Raw genomic sequence first — 20,333 nt, 5'->3', positions numbered from 1 at the left:
GCTGCGCATGCGCGGGGCGTGTCCGCGCTCCCGACGGGGCGGTGAGCGCGCAGGCGCCGCTCCCGCGGAGGGCGCTGACAGGGCGGCTCTCGCGAGACTTGCAGCGGGACCGGCGGCGCGGCGGGCGGGGGGCCGGGCCGGGGCCGGAGCGGCGGCTGAGGCGGCGCTGGAGCGGCGGCCGGGCCGGGCCGCGCGGGGCCGGGCAGGCGGCGGGAGCGCCCAGCGCTGCGCGGTGAGTCCGGGCGTGCGGAGGGCCGCCGCCCGCCGGGGGCCGTGCCGGGGCGGGAAGCGGGGAGGGCACACGCTGAGCCCCCGGTGCCGCGGCCTGGGCCCCGCCGTGTTCCGCTCTCCTCGCTGCGCTCCGCAGGACTCGCTCGGCGCCGGGCCCGGGTTCCGCCGGGCCCGGCCTGCCCGGGGGGTGGAGAGGATGCGGGCTCTGCCGGTGGGGGGGTGGTTGAAATAAGCTCTGGGCTCCAGAGGCGTCGTCTGCTCGGCGAGATTCCCGGCTCACGTACCGGGAGCACCGGGCGGGGGTCGCTTTTCTCTCTGTCCTGCGGCTGGGGAGTGCTACCTGCCCGTGGCTCTTGGGCTCATATTTGTATTCCCCAAAAGGAGCTCCATAACTTAAAGCCGCTTCCAAAGGCTGGGAGGCTGCGGGTGCCCTGTAGGCAGGGTAACATCCCTGCCGCCCTGGCTCCGAACACAGCTGGGGTCACGCTGCAAACGGGAGTTTCTGTGACGGAGGAGGACATTTTTCTCTTGGCCTCTTCCTTCTCTTATGAACTTCCTTCTTGAGAGCCAGTGCTGGTGTTGTGGGATGAGGTTTGACTTGCCAATATAGTTTCAAATAATCTGTAGAAGACAAGGATGCGGCCTTGTTAACTCCCACAACATCTGACTCAGATGCCTCTTTTATAACCTACAGTGAAAAGTATTCTGTAGCACAGCAAGTAACTGCAAGAGCAATTCACAGATACGGTGCTCAGGGAAATTAATTCTTTGTTTCAAGAACTGTTAAATGGCCGGGGTCAAGGGACAAAATCTGAAGGACCACAGATGGTAAATCCATCTTCAAACACAATGCTGTTTGTAATCCATTTCTGTGCCAACTTTGGATATTGAGAATTTGTGCCATAAAAAGACCTTTGAGTTATTATCATCTCTTAGTTTGATTGTCATACAGTATTTTGAGTATTTCATAATACCACCTAAGGTTGTAACATTTAAAGCAGTTTTAGACAGTTAAAAAAAAAAAAAACAAACCTGCCAGTAAATAAGTTCTGGCAGAGGTGAAGTTTTCTTGTTACCTGATAAAATGTTTTGATCTGATAAGTATTATCTGTGCTTTGTGCTGTAGCTTAGTTTGGTAAGTGATATCTTGAGTTGTCTGGTGCTGAAGGAAGTTGAATCATTTTAAGCTGGTAGATCAGGGGGATAATTTGTGATCCTGAATATTCTGGGGTTTATATGTTAATAATATAGTTTATATTTTACTTTGTTCCTTTATTATGTTATACTTCCTTATTTGGTTAATTTGAATTAGTGTTCTGCCCTTACAATTTTAGCTATCTATTCTTTTGTCTAGAGGCTGACACTTGCATTTCTGCATGTCTTCCAGATGATGTATGCACACATTTTTCTTTCTACCACCCTCAGTAATGTTTTGTCCTAAAACAGCTGATGCAGTTTAGGACCTGATTCTTTCCAAAACCTCCCAGTGAATCTATCTTGCCTCTCTTTGGCTTTTCTAAACTGTCTGTTGTTCTATTCCTGCCTGGATCACTTTCCAGAAGAGCAGTAAAACAGTGAAAAGAGAACAATGAGAACACTCTTTTGTTTTAAAACCGTGCTGTTTCTAAGAGTAATGTTAAAAGCTCACCTTTGCCTGTGTGCTTTTTGAAATATCTGTTGCAGTGAACATGAGAATTGTTTCCTGTTGGCCACAACAGGGAGGTTTGTCTTTATAATTACTTTTATTCCATCCTGAGCTGCAGCACTACTACTAATGAGCATTTGCTGTTGGCCGCATCTGCTGCCTTTTCTTCCTCTCACCCCTCCCAGTATTTCTGAGAGCAAAGGAAGTCTTAACCGAAGTCACAGTAAGGTGAGAAGCATTGATATTTTGAGCAGTCTTAGTCATTTCTTTAGCAAGATCATCTGATAATTTCTGTGACATGTAACCATTGTGTTCATGTATTGACTGTTATTCATCCATCCCAGTCTCACTCCATTTGCAGTCTTGGACTGGGCTCACTGCACTGGGGTGTCCTGTAGCACTGCTCTCTGCCTGAAGCAGCTACAGCTGTGCTTTTTCCCCCACTCATGCAGCTGGTTTGTTTGTGTTTTAATAACATCATAGCTGAATGTGTGTAAGAACTTATTTAATAAGATTCTAAGCAGATAATGCTTCCTCAAGAGACTTTAAGGAAATTATGCCTTGACTTCACCTTTCCTGACATTTGCTGTGTGAGTATCTTGGTTTAATATTTTCAAAGCTTTTCCCTCTTTCAGATGTAACTTTAGTGCCTAAACTTCAGCTACACTTTTGTCTAAAGTCAGGAAGGTAAAGTTTTGTCTACACTGCTGTAAAATTGTTACCTGGAAACTTCACTCCTTTGTGTGTTGACAATGTATCTGATGGTGGTAGTAGTACTAATGCATGTTTAAAGAGTATTGCATGATGGATCTCTTTCATCTTGAATTGTGCTGGAAAATTTCCCGGCATTCTGCTGTTAGTAAGCTCAGGGAAATGCCAGTATAGTTCTTGGAAATGCTGCATCAGTTTCTCTAGGAAAGCTGTGTTTTAACACCTTCAGTTAAAAAAGGAATTATTAGCTGGTAGTGCAGTGCTGGAGAGCAATACCTGTGTGCCCCCAGAAAAGGCATATTTATAAGTTGAAGCAATTTCTTTCTTAAATGTGTCTCAAGCCTTTAGTGTATGCTTTAAGTTGTGCAACTTGATGTTACACAACTTAAAGCATACACTAAAGGCTTTTTCTTGTTTCTTCCTGTAATATTTAAGAAGGACTAGAAATAGATGATGTTTGCCATGAAAGATACGGGACAGGTAGACAACAAGCATTGAGCAGTTTGCATTTTCCATTGCTTCATACACTGTCATTCATGTTGCCCTTTAATGGTGCTATAATAGCAGGAAATTATCAGTACCATCAGTTGACAAACCCCAAGAGGCCAGGTTGGAAAGGTGAGGAGATGGTGAACACAACACAGTAGAAGAAACAGCAAAGAGAAAATACTTCTGGTGAAGGGAAGTAATTATTGCTGTTTGGACGAGTGTGCTGGTATGATGTGAAAGACTCACATCAGAAAGAAGGTTTTTCATCAGCCTTGAGACTAAAATTAAGTCTTTCACAATTACCAAAATGTAGTTAAGATGATCCACTTTATGGATTTCATGATGTGTGTGGTCGAAGCTTGGATCCAGTACATTCATTTCCATTGGTTATGGTAGCACAGGGAGATTGTTCTGTTGGGCTCTTTGTGACTGGTGACTCTGTTTTCAGCCTTGCTGACATTTCAGGAGTGCTGTGTAGGAAGACCAGAGAAATCCCAAAGCTCTGTCCATGTGAGGACCCTGCTAAGCTGGTCTTTTAAAAATCAAGGTGAATCCTGTAAATACCTCCTCTCATTCTGCCAGATTCCTGTGATAGAATCTCAGTTCCAATGTTTGCCTCGAGCTTCGTTACTCTCTACAGGGAGCTGAAGCTTGGGCAAACATGGGGCTCATGGAATATAAGCATGTTAATTGCTGAACTGCATTTATGTAAGGCAGGTTTTTCTCTGAAATGAGAAATTGCTGTTGCCATCTGCTGCCTTTGCATGCAGCAGGGCTCTGTCTGGGCCACAAGCACAGAGCCTGAATTAGCAGGTGCGTGGGTTCACCAGTGTTTGTCAGATCTCTTCGGTCTTGAATTGTCATTGACAAGTGCCAGTTCTGTTAGCTCTTCAAGGGGGTATTCATGGTGGGGTTTAACTTAGAGACTGTCTTTCTTGTGTTTTGGTGAATTTTTTTCTGATTATTTAGCTTCTGTGCTATCAAGTGTAGTTGGGTTATAGAAAATCATTCCTATTCAAACCCGAGGGTAGGATTTCAGCCTTTTCAGTGGTTTCAGTGTGTGTTTATGACTTGCCAGGTTTGATTTAATGTCTTCTCTGAGCCCCTAAGAGACACAAACTTGCTGATTGTCTCACTGAATTACAAAGATTTTTTAACGTGTTCTGCTGCTCAAAGCACTGGAATTTCAGGATGGTTGCTTTTACTTAGAGTCAGTCCAAACTTTTGTTCCTGTGTCATATTATTTGAGGACACCTTCTGATAGGCATTTCCACTCCAACAACCCAATAGCACTCTGCCTTGTCTAGCTTGAATTTAAATCGCCATGAGCTGTATGAGTGGCAGAACCCAAACCATCGGTGCGGGCATTTCCAGACGGGTTTTTCCCAGGGCAGCCGGTGGGCAGCGGAGCGCATCCCCTCGCCTACCGCGGGCTGTGCCGGTGCCGTGGTGCCGAGCCCGGGGCTCTCCTTCCCCCCGTTACATCGCTGTAATTGGAGCCCGGGGCTCTCCTCCCCCCGTTACATCGCTGTAATTGGAGCCCGGGGCTCTCCTCCCCCCGTTACATCGCTGTAATTGCCGCTGCGAGGAGCGATCCCCGGGAGAGGGGAGGGCCCGGCATGAGGAGCCCCGGGCGAGGAGCGGTGCCGGTGGCTGTGCCGGTGCCGCCCCCTCAGCGCCGGGGCTGCCATTGGCCGCGGGACGCGTCACTCGGGCGAGCCGGGCCCGGGCGAGCGGCGGCGGGAGGAAGCGGCGGCCGCGCCGCGCCGGGCGGAGGGAGCGGCGCTGGGCGCGGCCCCGGCCATCGATCCGTGCCACTTCCCCTAATGGCCCGTCTCTTCCTCCCCCTCCCCTAGGGCGGATCGTCCCCCGGCCTCCCTGTATGTGAGAGACGGGGCCGGCGCCTCGCACGGAGCCGGGAGCCGCCGCCGCGGGAGGAGCGGAGGCTTCGGGGAGCGCTTCCTGCCCACCGCCCGCACCGCCGGGCGCGGCAGCCCCAGCATGGAAGCCATCGCCAAGTACGACTTCAAAGCCACCGCGGATGACGAGCTGAGCTTCAAACGGGGCGATATCCTTAAGGTAAGTGGAGCGCTCGGGCTCGGGTGTTCCCTCTTTACCCCTGGGCTGTTCAGTTTCTCTCTGAGTCTCTTCCTGTCCGTCTGACCTGACCCTCTTTTGCGTCCCCAGAGAATGCCATCTCCTTTTTATACGGAGCCTCAAGATCTTCTAAATCCCAGTCACACCTCTGAGAGCAGGAGAGGCTGTTTTGTTTCAGTATTAAGCATGCATCCCAAAGTCTCTCGATTCTCTCTTCTGAGATTAGAATATTTGAAAACTCAGTCATAAACACGGCAGCAAATAAGCAGAAGTACAAGATAAAGGGGAATTCAATGTAGAGATTATGAGAGGAAGCCCCATGAAGTCATCAAGATCAATTTGGTATTCTTTTTCTTTGCCTCCTGCCAAGGATTCTAATATCAAAGAACAGTGATTGGATTATTTCTCAGTAGATAATCTTTTAGCATGAGGCTGTCAAATATTGAAGCTGAGTTTTATCTTCAGTTGTGATGAACTGGAGTGATAAGCTTGTGGCTGAATATATAATGGATCTGTGCAGATCTAAGTGAATGTTGGAGTGCATTAGAGGAATTTTGGTCTATAATTCTTTCAATATATCAAAGCCTTTTTAGGTTTCATCTTGGCTATATTACAGGAATTTGAAAAAAGAGTTGAGTTTCTACAACTGTAACAAAACTGGACACAGAGAACAAGCCCAACATTTTATTTTGGGGGGGAGTAAAATACAAAACTCCTTAGTGATTTGGCCTTGGTGAAGTGTAGCTCAGAGCTTTGTTGCTTCCAAGTAATAAGAGCCATATTGCAAAATGCTTTAATGGAATTCATTCATAATCACTATTTCTCCATAAAGGTGGGCTAGTGTGATATACTTGGTGTGAAGGTATCTTTAAGCTGCTTTTTTTCTAAAATGCTTGGAGTAGAAGCAGTTTTGAGAGGTGCTTTTCCTGCAGATGTAAGGCTGTAACTGTGTGTATGCTGACAAATCAAGTCCTGCAGACCTCAGTGGGATTACTCATCTGCTCAACACTTTTGCCAGGAAAGGGCCTGATTTTAACTCCTATTTTAAAATAAGCTAGAAAAAATAACCTTTATGTGTAAACCTACTATGTATCTTTTATAGCTGATATTTCAACTGTGGCTTTGTTAAAAGTGTGAGGCAATAAACAGATAAAGGTTGCTAAAGCATATCATGCTTTGAGATTTTAACTTATAAAATGATTGCATCTGTGTATGTCCTACACATCCCTGCCCCATAATTGGCCTAAAAACTCCTGTTAGACCTGTACACCTCAGTGCCACTGTGTGGGTAAATCACCAGGATATTTCCCAGGGCTATTTTTAAATGTTTGAGATTGCCAGAATTTTGGAAACCTTTTGTGATAACCTTGCTCTTTTGGGTTACTACTAGCTGCCCTCGACTTTTACAGTGTATTTGAGGTACAGCATAGCTGAAGTCAGCTTTTAGAAAATGCTGAATAGGAAGGAAAAATGAAGTTTAATGAAATATAGTATATTGTAAAGTGTATTCTCAGCTATTTTCATTTAGTATGGGGTAGAAGTTTATTTAAGTACATGAAAAAATATAATAAAATTTTCATTTGTTTAAAAATATGTTCTCTAAGAAGTAAAGGAAAAATACTTTTTTTTAGTGTATTTGAAGTTTAGTCTGTGTTAAAAGTCTTTGATCTGTGCACAGTGGCTGACAGTAAGGTGTTCTTGATGTCATCCCATGGATACAAATTTTTTCACTCAAATAGAAACATATATATACTGTTACACTGCATTAATAATTATATTTTTCCCAGAATACAAAGGATTTTTCTACTTTACCCTAAACCTTGGCTGAACACGTCCTCAAAGCATTTATGCACAATTCTTCAATCTGTATTTCCTTTCTTTTCAGCTCATATTCATATGAAAATGCTCACAGATTTTACATGTTTACCTCATTGATGCATAAACTGAGCCATAGAAATGGTAAATTGCTCAAGATTGTCACTAAAGTCAGCAGAAGCATCAGGACTTCCAGGAATCCTTCAGCACATAGTTGAACTGAGTTCTGTGCAGTGTGGTGAGATTCACGTGTAAAACTGGTGAATTTCAGACACATAAATCCAAATGACTTAGAACTGTTCCACTTTACCCATACTGACAAACTTCTGTGGTACTTTGTTGCTTTGAAAAATCTGTTTGACTTCAAATGTGTTTGTGGTTGTGGAAATTAATTTCCGCCCGAAATGCCAGCTCTGCTCATGAGTGAGAAATCTTAGGGTGTCCCAGTCATGTGCCCTGTGTGATGTCTCCCATTAACCAGGACAATCCTCCTGTGCTTGTTGGGAAGAGGAATAAACTTGTGCCATGCTGAATGCACCTGCACCCTTCAGTGTCCCTTGCTGTGTTACTTCATGCACAGGGAAACCTTTGCACTGTGAGACCCCTGTGGTGATGCACTCAGAGAGCCAGGCCTGGCTGTTAGAGGATGGCAGAGCATTGATCTGTAGCAAAATGTGTCACACAAGCCAAGAGCAAATTCTCTGAAGTTGAGCTCCCAGTCCTTGGAAGTGCACATTTCTCCCTGTGGGGAGGGAAGGCAGAGGTGCCCAGTGTGGCTGCTGTGACCTCAGCAGATACCTTGCCTGTGATGTCATGTGCCATTGCTGCTGCCTACCCACAGACTCAGGACCTGATTGAGCAGCGCTTGAACTGGAGCCATTAAGCTGGTTGTTAGTAATCTTGTGGCTGCTTTCCAAAAGTGAGTGAAGATAGTTGACCTTTGCCTTGCAATTGTAAAACAGCTGAGTGAAGAGGAAAAGTGCTTGGCCTCTTTTTTTATTTTTTCCTTGTGGGCACTACATGGTAGAAGCTGCTTCTGTGGTTCCTGTAACCCTGGCAGGACAGTGGGTCCCCTGCCCTCTGCCAGGTGCCTCTGGAGCAGTGTGTGGTGCTGCCTCTCAGGAGATGCTCACTGACAGCTTTCTCTAAACTTCACATACTCTAAATTCTACTTGCTGAGCCTTTTCCAAAGAAAGGCAAGCTTGCTGCTTCCTTCTGACAGTGCTGCAGCTCTCCAGCTTTGTGCTTCTCCTGTTGCTTCACAGGAGCTGCTTGGTGACTGGGAGAGGTGAAGGTGCCCATTGCTGTTACTTAAAAAAGTAAAATAAGGAAGGAAAGAAAAAATGAGGAGCTGAAGGGTTCCTACCTGAGGGATTCCTACCTGAAATCTTGATTTACTGTTTTTTCACTTTGCACATCAGTTGTCCTGATGCCTTTACAGTCTTCACCTGTTTGGGTTTTTTTTTTGCTATATATATTGAAGTTGGAAGGAGTTAAATTCAGTCCCAGTATTTGTTATTCAGGTTTTATGTCCCCCACAACTATCAGCCTTCATGCTAAATACCCAGATCTAAAGTGTATTAATACATGCTGATGCTTAGGCAGGAACCAGGGGGAGAAAAGAGAAGGAAAATCACCATTCTTTGTCATCTCGTAATTTCTCTACTGCTGTGGTGCTCTGTTTGGTTTCTGTGTGGTTAATGCAGGAGCACTAAACATATTAATTAATATCTTAAATTTTAGAATTGTTTTGTTTTTAAACTATAAACTACTGCTTCATTTCCTCTTTCTCCTTCTGTCACAGGGTTGGGGCATAGCTGGAAAGTGTTTTTCTAAAGAAGTGAATAATCTACTGTTCCCAGTAGATGTCATCATAATTAATTCAGGGGTGCTTAGAGATTGTTTTTATGACTCAAACTATCCAGGTGGTGTTTTAAGTAGAAGGTCATCATCTTGAATTTTGAGGTTTTTGCTTTTGTATGATGCACAAACCAGCTTCCTTATGTGCCAAAAGAAGATTTCCTTGATAGGATTTTGATCACTTCACAATTTGGTTCAACCAAGTCAAGATTACTTTTCCCTTTCTGATCATGCACTTGACAGTTGCCACAGGTTCTGTCCACATGAGTGTTTGTCACCACACTTATTTTCTTTGTCAGCCCTTAAGAGAATTGAGTGTTTGCTAACAGTTGATGCTGAGGTGGCATTTTCAGTTCCTGCATGAAAACCATTTTTCTGTGTCAGGATAGAGTGGAACAGTTTCAAATGGAGGCAGGAAGATGATAAATGAGGGGAGCACTGTCTCCCTACTGCTCTTTCCCCTCCCTCCTCTGTACTTCACCTGCACTGGCTGTTGTGTTGTGGTGTCTGTCCTAGAGAACACAAATTCAAGGTTTGCTGAAGAGATGTGCCAGTTTTTTTCCTGGTTTGAGTGAAGCTGTCTTTACATTCGTCCTTCCTCTCCCTTCTTTACACACTCCTCCATTATTTCCCATTTGTTGTAATGGGATAGACTCCATGTAGTCTTGATGATTTTAATATGTGAGAAACAATTTTCTGAATTAATGATTCAGCCAAATCGCAAGCACTATGTGCTTTATAGTGAAATAGGTCAAATATTAGAGTAGGTTGCCCAGAAAAGTTGTGGAATCCCCATCCTTGGAGATTCCCAGGCGGGTCCCTGAGCACTCTAATGTGATGAGACTGCTTTGAGCAGGAGGGTGAGTTGGGTGTCTTCCAGAGGCCCTTCCAAGCTCCACTATTGTGTGAGTGGCAGCTCTGCTGTGTGTGATGGTTGATTTGTAGGGCTGTGCTTAGGTCATGTTCCCTGGCTGCTGGTCTTGAATTAAGATGATAATTGCCATCAATATGTGATCAATATTGCAGTCTGAGATGGCAAAACTGTCAGAACACTACAGAGACATAAAACCAAGCACAGTTATGTGAAATGCGGTTGATTTGGCAGCCTGGCAGTTGGAGATCTGTGTCACAAAGAGATGCTGCTATGAGGGGCTGCATTCCTCTGATCTGCCAAAGTGTTCGAGGCCTGGTTTGAGTGCAAACTTCTCAAATACTCTTCCTCCTTCCTCTTAAGTGTGAAAGTAATGTGAAGGTGGGTTATGTTTCATTAGCCAACTTCTGCAGGCATTAGGATGAAGTGTGTGGGAAGGAAATAGCTGATCTTAAAGTGTCTGTTCTGTATTTGTAGAAGAGCTGGGACCTGCTTAGATGAAGATCATGTTGCTGAAGGTATTTCTGTGCAGGAGACATAGTTAGGAGTATTCCAGTCTGAAAGTGTAAAGTGGTCTTTGCAAGCAAGGACTAAAAACATTCCACCTTAAGTATGGCATCTTTATTTTTATTTAGAAGGGTTTTATGATAGTTATTTAAACTTGTCCCTGAAAGCAGAGAAAGATGAGCTCTGAGCTGCCTGAAGGCTGCAGTAGTTCTGAGTGTTGAACAAACACTGGCTATAGGCAGTGGTCAGCTCAGCTGGTTTTGTGACAGTGCCTTAGCACGTGTTGCATTCTGTGCTAGCCAGGGAGATGGTGCTAATTTGAAGCTCAGCTGCCTTTGCCAGTTGAATGGAGGAGCTGTTACAGCCTCTCTGCAAGGTCCAGCTTGTGATATGCCAGGCATGATAGACAAGTGTTAGCTCAGGCATAGCAGCAAATCCCATTTTGGCTTGATAAATTATTTATCTGCTTCGTTCAACCTGCTTGTCAAACTGCAACCAACATGACGTGCTTTTGTTTTTATTTACTGGCAACACAAAGATGCTGCCTCCCCTCTTTGGTCAGGTGACATCTCTGTTGTGTGAACTGTTGTGGTTAGGGATTGTGGGAGAGTTTCAGGTCAATAACATCTGTTACTCTTGGACATCCTGGGTGTTAATGAACTAACTTTGATTTAATTTCTTGTGTTAAATTAAAATGGTAAAACTTGATTGCAGCTTGAGGGAAGAAAAGAAGGATTATCAGTTTTAGTGGCATGTATTAAGGATTGGGAGTGTATTCATAGATTCCCAGTTTATGTGCAGAGTCCTGCTAATTGCTGGATCTTGTTTGCAGTGATATTCAGACTTCTGATTTCTCTCTACAACTAGTAAGGATCCAACTAAGCAAGAGAAGATAAGAAATCCAGTTTTTCTGTGTAGAGCTCAGCCTCACAAGGAGTGAACTATATGACCCCTTGATAAAATCCCCTGTGCTTTAAAATTGCCAAGGGCTACATACCATTAATCAAATACTAAAGCCTGAACTTCAGGAAAAAAAAGTGCTGGGCTAAACTAATCCTATTTTATGAAAATGTAAGAAAATTAGACATTAGTGCCCTAACAACACTGGAGCAAATAAATCTTATAATCTCAAATTGAGCAAAAAGGTGCTTTAATTTACCAATCTTGATTAATTTTACAGTAGAAATCGAAACCAGAAGAGCTACTAAAGATAATGTTTGGACATTTTCACAACTGCTGTGAGACTGAAGTATTGTATTATAAGCTGTTGTATTAGAGATGGCAAATTTCCATACTTGCTCTTTATCCCTGAATTACAACCTTTGCTAAATTTTTAATAATTCTATTTATATGCATTTTGAAAAGTTTGAAGAATCAAAGCTAATTTTACAACCATAACAACAAACAACTTAGAAACAACAAACCTAGTGGAGATGAGTTTTGGGTTTTTCCTCTGTGTCTTTGTGGCATCACCTTTCTTCTGCTCTGTGGTGTTGAGTTGCAGAATGTCCTTTCTGTGCTGACTGTCCCAGGTGTGACAGCAGAGCGTTGTTGCAGCTGTGACACCCGAGGTGTCTGCAGCTCCATGGCTTTGTCTGCATTGTGTGGGCAAGAGAAGGGACTGGATCTTCTTCAGCCACAGCCAAGCTGACCTCGAGGTGGCTGCACCAAAGATAACCCCACTGTGGGATTTGATGTGAATTACAAAACTCACACAGGAGTCTGGATGAATTCTTTGCTGTGTCAGTTAAGGTCTGAGCAGCTACTCTTCATTAACACAGTGTAGCAGAGGATGAGCCTGTTTCCCTTCTTCCCCCTGCCCTTACTTTTTTCAGTGCTATGGGAGGGTCCTAGCCAGGGAGTTGAAGCTGAGGCTTGGGAATAGAATATTGACATAGGAAGGTGAGCAAGGGAATGTATTTCTTCTTTCTCTGCCCAGTCTTACAGCCTTAGAAATGGAGCATTTCTGTAGCTCTCTGTTTCACTGGGGCACTGGTGAAAAGAGGCACTAGGTCCAAGTGTTTTATGTTTTACTTGCTTCATTTAGCTAGGAAAGCTGCCTTTGATCTCTGTAATTTCCAGTTTTCTCTGAAAATTGTGTTAGATTTAAAATGCAAATGAGTGGGTGACTTGTGTGTGCTGCATTTGAAGGTAGATCAGGAGACTGATACTGCAGCAGTTTGATACACAGCTCTTATCTGCAGCTTTATCCCCCAGCTGTTCTTGCTCTTTCATTTCCTTTGCTGGTCCTGCAGTGGCAGTTAACTTATCTCCCAGGCTGGGCAAGCACCAGTGACTGGAATAATTAATGTAAACTTGGAAATAAATGTGGCTTTTGGATGCTTTGGCCCTTGGAAGAGAAAGTAGCATAGGAGAATAATTTCTCTGACTTTTGGAGTGGGCTGCATTTGTTTTCATTTTCTACATTGGGAAATGCTGGATAAAATTGTTTCTTTCCCTCAAATAGCCAAATCTTTTTAGACTTTTCAGACCAGCAGCATTGTCCATTTCAATCTGTCAAGCCTGGGGCTTGTCCTTGTTTGTCACTTTGAGGCCCCTGCCCTGTTGCTGAGTATTTAAAGCTCTGTGTGAGTGGCGCATGCCTTCAGCTTTGAAGACATCTTGTAACACCTCCTAGGAGTAGGTGTTCAAATGGAACAGAAAATGTTGTGAAGCAGAATGTCTGTGGTGGAGCCTGAACTTGTTCCCATGGCTTGTATGCATGATTGGTGCCACCATCTGACAACTCAAGTGAGAATTGCTTTAACAAACTTAAAAATGTGTTTTTTCATGATGACATGTGCTAAACACACGGAGTTGTACAGCTGAGCTCTAATGGAGCAAAAAGTGAGCTGAGAGTCTCCAAAACTGCTCATGAAAATTATTTTTAGGATATTTATTATATTCCTGAATCCCAGATGCTACTCTACAATACTTCCTGATTAGTGGCTAGATGCATCTGAAATTTGCATTTTAAATGGTTGTGTTCATAATTTTCCTCAGCTTGTGTGTCTCTCTTTAAGAAAAGAATGGTGTTTTCTGTAGATACTGACTGGAAGCCCAGTTTAAAAATGTTTTAAATGTCTTGAAGAGCTTAAGAGGCTTTTTATCCCCTTCACTTGAATTTCTGTACCTGATCTTGGATTCTTTTGTCTCCAACTATTTGAGGTTGTGAAAAGCAAATATTCCTGATATTGGGAACTCATGAAATCAGTTGGGTTTTGACCCTGTGGTGGCAGATCAGAACAGTGACTGGAATAAGGCAAAAGCTAGGAACAGCTATTTCTGTCTGGGAAGTAGATAGTCAGCCTCTGTGGAGTAATTAATTTAGAATGGTGATGTTCAAATGTCACTGCCCTTTATAAATAAAATATAAGAGAATACTCAACAGAGCAGAATTCTTCTGTTTGTACCTGCTGGATTTGCTGCTTTGCATGAGTTCGTGTCAGGCTGCACGCAGTGCTGGGAGCTGCCTGTTGGCTCCACTGCAGCTGGACCTCGTGCAGAGAGAGCAGAAAGCTTTTTTTTTTTCCCCCTCTCTACAGCTGAACTGTAATTATACTGTTAGTCTCTAAAACCTCTTATTTAAATAATTTGTCTCTGGAATTCATGCTTTCTCCATGGAGCCAACCTACTTCTTGCCCTAACTTGTACTAAAACTCTACAGGTTTACATGGGGGGAGGAGGGAAGTGCTGCTGTTATGCAAAATTGTTTCCCTTGGGAGGAAAGGGGGGAATTCTTCATGAGTTATGTATGAGACAGCAGGTTCCACTAATCATAGCAGCTCTGCTAGTACTGAAGACTTGTAGTATGAGCTAGTCAGCCCTATGGTTTGTGAGAAATTGGCACAAAATTTTAAATTCTTGCAACTCTTGCTGAGCTTGAGTAGATTTTGCCATTATAAGCCCTGATGTACAGTCAAATTTTGAGTATTCTTTTGTTACCTACCCTTCTTTAGCATAAGTATGAAAATGATACTTTAACCATTTGATCTGATTTTTACTTACTGCTGTTAACAATACATTATGGTCTGCTTGGAAAGAGCTATGCTTAGATTACTAATCTAAGTGGGTTTATTTTAGAGTAAGTAGGATTTTAAGCTGCACAAGTGTGTACCTTTTGTGCCACTTTTGCTTGGGAGGTATTTCCCTGAGCTCCTGTGCAGTTCATGTCTTGTGCTCTAATCTTTACTACTTCTGGGGACACAGCTAATCAAGGAAATTCTTGGGAAGGGGGAGGGAAACAAGAGTTCAAAGTGCATCCTGCAGTTCCAGAAGAAGGGAAGAAAACCAAATGCAAGGAGAAAGATGAGGAGAAAGTGGCATCCAAGGACAGTGAACACTTTTAAAGATGAAATTTGGCAATTAAGATGTTCTTTTTCCTAACCTTGCCTTTGAATAATGCTTGAATTTTGATGACATGAACATCAGCTTGACAAATTTGCCTTGTCCAGGCTATATTTGGGGAACCTGTTGTGCATATATTTCACAGCTAAATTTTGTTTCTGTAATGATCTACATGTCCTCAAAGACTGCTTGAACAAGATGTATCCTTAAGCCTGGAAGTGCTTAGGCATGGGCTGGCAGTTCTGCTCCCTGCTGACCACTGGAATGGAGGAAGCAGAAGTTGCTTCTGCTTCCTCCTTGTCTTTGCTTCTGTCCCTATTTCTTAAAATACATTTTGCACTACCACCTCTGCTCTACCTCTCCTGAAACTATGGTTTGTCAAAAATGGTGTGGATTTGACTGTTTCTGCCAGGGTGTTAAAACTTTCTTCCAGCCTCAAGCTGTCTTGACATTTCCTTACACTTTACTGAGAAGAGATACATTACTCATTTTTCTTCCCTGAAAATTGCCTGTAAGGTTCAGAGTGTCACTTGATCTCTGCCAGGATGGGCAGCTGAAGACTCTTGTGACACTCCCTAAAATCATTGAATTAGGTTGGAAAAGACCCCTGAGATCATCATGTCCAACCTTACTACCTAGAAAAATTCAGATTTAAACCAACAAACAACCTTCTCTGCAGGGTCACAAAAAATAAAGATAACCAAAGTGATTATAGTTGACCCACATTTCCTGATTTCCACCCTTCCCATTACAGCTTGTTGTGTCTGGAAATCTCACAAGCTGTTACCTTTGCTCTCTTTAGGTAATGTTAGAAGGAAAGGCATAAGTAGAAAGGCTTCCAGCATTTCTATAAACTTTGTTGAGCTTTCTTTCCTTTGAAAAGTTTGTGTTTCAGTCCACCTGTCTCTGTTTGGATTACAAACACCTGCACGATGTCGCAGTAAGATTAGAGGCACTGTTGATTCTATTTGCATGATGAGTAATAAATTCCCCCTAAAGCTTGTTTGTTGAGAAGAAGACATTATTTTTAGCATTCCAGAAAGGCTGAAGTTATTAAACATAGGGCAATATGTTGATAAAAGAGCTGCTCTACAGGCTGGTCAGCTACTGAAAAAGATCTGTGGGTGGCTCAGGAGTGCTGCAGGTTGAAATTCTGTGGAAGTGGCTGAATTACCCCCCAAGGGTATTTTTCTGAACCCTTTGGGGCTCCCTAGTTTAAAGTCCTCACAAAGAAAATACTGTTACACAGTCTTCTAAGTTTGCTTTGACTCTAACTGGATTTAACTGTTCTTGGACAAAAATTGCAATCAAAACTGAGAAGTCTGGCCATACCTAATGAAAGTCTTCTAAAAGCAGCTGTTTTCCTTTGCTCATTGTTCCCAAAACTCCCAGTTCACTAACTGGGAGGGAGAGGCCATCATCCAAATGGGTGAGAACTAACTCTCATGTCCTCATGGCAGGGATCAGGTAACACTCCTGGGGTGTGCTTGGCTTTGCCAAGGTTTTCCAGCCCCCACAGACAGATTTGAGCTGACCTTTCACATGGCCCTTGGACTGTGCTACCTGTATTAGTCAGCTTTCTCCCACTCACTGTTGGTTGCTACAGGTAATACTCAGTTTATTGTACTTTTATAATGGATTTTGTATTGTGCTTTAAACTTTCTTCAATGGAAGTAAATTCTACTCTTCACAGTGTTCTGGGAGTAGTTCCCATCTGAAGTGAATCGTGCAATTTTCACAATTAAAAGAAATAGAAAACTGTTTACACATAGGTTTTTCCTTTGTTCTTTGTACTTGGAATATTTGCCATTCTGCACTGGGCTGGATGGAGCACTCCAGTGCTGACTGTGTTGGTCAGAGTTTAGCCCTGGACATCATCTTCCTCTTTGTGAAAGGTGTTGGCTTCCCTCAGTCAGACTGGAGTGACTCACCCAGCTGGAGGCTGTGCCTGGCTCTTGCTGCCACACCTTCTGTGCATCTTTCTAAAACCCATTTGAATCATCTGTACACTACAGCATGAAAGCTTCATAACAAAAACATGTACTGTGTGGAATAAAGTCACTTCCTTCATTTGAAACATGCTACCTAGGAGTGTTACTGGTTATTTTTTTCTTCTTTTCTCTCCCCCTCCCCTTGCAAGAGACGATAGCAAAACATTTCCCCTGTACTTCTCATGGGGAGAATTGATTTGCAAATGTCTTCTTGTCTTGGTTGCATTTTTTTTTCTGAGAAGGAGATAGGGAGAGTCTGATCTCTTACAGTCCAAAACCCATTCCATGCTTTGTTTTATTTTGGTTTGCAACTCTTTTAGTTCATTTTAACCCATCTCAAAAATACTAAATGTAAGTGCTCATGATACAGAGGGGCTAACACTAAATTTAGTGTCAGAATACTTGTTTTGTTTTGTTCTTATGAGAAACAGGTAATGTTTCTAATTTATTTTCAGATTGCTGCCCCTTTGATTGTATTATAATTGCTGAAGAGTAATAGTTTAAAATCCTTAGCTTCATACATTCACAGTTCTTTGGCTTTTTGGTTGTGTTTTTTCTCACACACATTATTTTCCATATTGTATTTAATCTCACATTTATCACTTGGCCTTTTAGTAGTACAAGTTACCAGTGTAACTGATGAATTTTAGGGTTTGAGTGCGTTTCCTCACTCTCTTGATGAGCTTTGTCTCTTCACCCCTCTGTTACTTTCTTGGATGGCTCCTGGGGCTGCAGCCAGTCCTGAGATGCTGTGGCACAGCCTCCCTGTGCTGCAGACACTGACCCTTTGGTTTCTTTTTTAACCACCAAGGGTGAGGTTCCCGTGTTGTTAATGAGCACATTTGTGGGGAGGGGTAGCCAAAAGTTGAGTTGTTGGGTTTTTAAATGAAGCAGCTCAAATAAACCTTAGAAAAGCCTTGTGACTATTTCCAGTTTATCACAATGAATGATTCATCTGCCCTCTATACCGAGTTACATTTTTGTTCTCTCCTGCCACTGATGAAGTGGAGGTCTGAGGTGATGATTGCTTTTTTGCTTTTATAACTTTGCCAGAAGAGCCCAGCCTCCAAACAGCTGCCTGACTCAACTTAATTGGATATTTGCTGTACTTCCAGGGAGGTTTTATGGCTCTGGACTGGCAGTATTGCTGCAAAGCAGCTGGGACCAAACCAGCAGCTGTCATCTCATCATATGTATTTTAAAGTCTTTAGATAATGCCTGCTCCTGGTTGGTGAGCACATCCCTGAGCTGGCTCCCACACATTGAGGTCTTCCCAGAACTCCACTGTAGGGAATCTTTTTGACTGCATCCACACTAAGGCATGGTCTGAAAATCCCACTTTGTTGTGTAGAAGTGATTGACCCCTCCTCAGGGCTCTAGGGGGAGTTTTTTGTGGCCAAGGCATTGACTGTCCCAGTAAGGGAGAGTTTTAATGCCTCAGCTTTTATTGTGATTTACAACAGGGATACTGTGCTGCTGTAGTGTGCTTGGATGCTTCAAATTAGTGCATTATTAGTCAAATAATGCACCCTCAGGTGTCTGACCTGCACTGGGATTTCCCTTCCAGGTTATTCCAACTGAGCCATCACGAGGTCTGTTCTTGTTCTAATTTGTTCTTGACCTGGAACAATTCTTCTAATTTGAGACAATAATTAGGAGATGGTTTTAGTTATCTCTGATCTTTTCCATAAAGAATTTTGTGCCTCAGCTGTCTTGACTTTAAGATTTTGGAGCAAGTTACTGCTTTTGGCATTTCATATCTGCATTTCTGCATTATTCATATAAGGAGACTCTTGGATTTTTCTGTTCTTGCCCACAAGCCAAGAGAGCAGCAGTAGACTTTCATTGTCAATATAGCTGGTGTTTCTAATAGTATGTTATATTAAAAAAAGTAATATTAAAAAAATTAAGGCAGCTTTTATCACTTTCATATTTTCTGTTCTTCTGAGGTAATGTAAGTAGTGTCTCTTTTTAAAGTTAAAAAAATTATTCCTTTGTTAGGATACTGGTTTTCTTCCTGACCCTGAGTAACTCTAGCCCAGTCCATGGGATAGTGAGCTACAAGACACTAGTGTAGGTTCAGTCTGCTCATGATACAAAGTTCTTTTCTAACTTTGTGTGAGTAAATGGCATTTAAATGCTTTATTTTCCTTTTATGGAGAGCATTGGACATGAACAAATGCTATTTTATTAGTTCTGAAGTGAAAGAGGAACTTCATTGCACAAGGGGATTTTTTTCAGCATTACTTTGATGTGCAGATGTTGCCCCCTCTTTTTTTTTTTGTTCTTCTCATTTTCCCCTCTCCCCTCCCTTCCAGTGTGTAATTGAGCAGTTTACTTTCAGTAAGCCCCCACAGCTGTGATTTTGGACTTTTTCTGAGGTAGAATGAAAATTAAAGTTGCTTTGGAGTTCTTGGGCCTTGTTCTTTCCCAGTTGAAGTCAGTTTAGGAGCAGTTTTTTGGCTTGAGTGGATGTCACAGACCATCAGCAGCTCTGGCACACGTGTGCTCCTTGCTCTGCAGTGTCATCTTTCCTCCTCCTTTCCAAAAGAGATTATTGATGTCTTTCCACTTTCTGCTGTTCAAAGTGACATCTGGTGCTTCTTTTTGGGCTTAGACAAATGCCATTTAGTTCTGATAGCTTTTGTTGTTTTAAAGGAATGGTTTTATCCTTTGCCATCTGATTCCATGTCTGTGGTTCAGATGCCTTCTCTCCCTCAGCAGTGACCAAAGCTTGTTCTTTGCTCAGCCTCCTGAGGAGTGTGTGTTTGTACAGGCTCGGCTGGGAGGGTGTTTTTCTTTTCTCTGTGAAATAAAAGGCTAAGCTTTCCTGTTTGGCCAGAAATTGCTGAGCTTTTTATGGTTAAATTGAGGCCACTATGACCCCAGAATTTGTTATTTCAGACTTATGAGTACGGAATTGTGGGTGTTTAATTCTGTATCCTATGGATTCTCCACTAATTGAACCTTCATTTAATGATGAGTTTGGAGAAGAAAGAAAAATGGATTAATGTTGGAATGAATTTTAACTTTTTTGACTCAGGCCTGTTGTGACCCAAAAATAGACTAAACTTAAATGTCATTAAAAGATTTCTGGGATACAATAGTTCATTATTTGTGGCAGCCTGAAAACAATCATACATTTCTTCTGAAAGTTGTCATGGATTGAAGACCAACATGAGACATTGGTACAGCAACCCCACTCTGTTTTTAGAGAATTTGGTGTGTTTGCCCCACTGAGGTTTGCATGTGCTAAAAGCACTGAGGGAGCTTTGTGCTGCAATATTGGCACTTGTGGAAAAGATGGCATTGATGGTGGGTTAGTGGATTGCCCAAGTCTTTGTCATCAAATTGCTGAAGATACAATGTTAATAATATTGACATACAAGTTGTGTGCCTCGTGATCAAAGACCTATGAAAACTGGAAAAGAAATGAAGGATTTATAACTTAAACCAGTTGTTTGGGAAACTGTAAGTTTGGAAAGATCACTGGGCATAACTGCTTGGTGCAGTTTGGTTCTACTGGCTTTTAAAACTGTTAGAATAATTGCTCAGAACAACTTTTGAAGCAAAGTTGTGATTAAATATGTGTTCAGAAAGGTTAGTTAACTGCAAAATCCACTGAAATTCATTTTTCCTGTATGGTTTTTTAACATATATTTTATTTAATGTGTTTGCCTTAGTGACTGTTTCTTTTGACACTAAGGTTTGTTTCTTGCAGGCCCAGAAGTTTGAATTCAGTGTTAATCATGGCTTTGGTGAACAAAGA

General features: G+C 42.7%; 1 protein-coding gene across 1 annotated transcript in view; it reads left to right on the top strand.

The window, feature by feature from the left end:
- The first annotated feature begins 215 nt into the window (after positions 1–215).
- The window catches only part of GRB2 (growth factor receptor bound protein 2), a 49,439-nt gene continuing 29,321 nt past the window's right edge, over positions 216–20,333 (top strand). The window contains exons 1-2 of the mRNA XM_054278721.1: positions 216–232; positions 4,933–5,155. Of these exons, the coding sequence (XP_054134696.1) occupies positions 5,078–5,155 (78 nt within the window). The 5' untranslated portion in view covers positions 216–232; positions 4,933–5,077. The remainder of the gene's footprint in view (positions 233–4,932; positions 5,156–20,333) is intronic.

The sequence above is a fragment of the Melozone crissalis genome, unplaced genomic scaffold, assembly GCF_028551555.1.
Source record: "Melozone crissalis strain CALT ecotype California unplaced genomic scaffold, PUWL_Pcris_2 ptg000026l_1, whole genome shotgun sequence".
Taxonomy (NCBI): Eukaryota; Metazoa; Chordata; class Aves; order Passeriformes; family Passerellidae; genus Melozone; species Melozone crissalis.
This window is presented reverse-complemented; position numbering and strand designations above follow the sequence as displayed.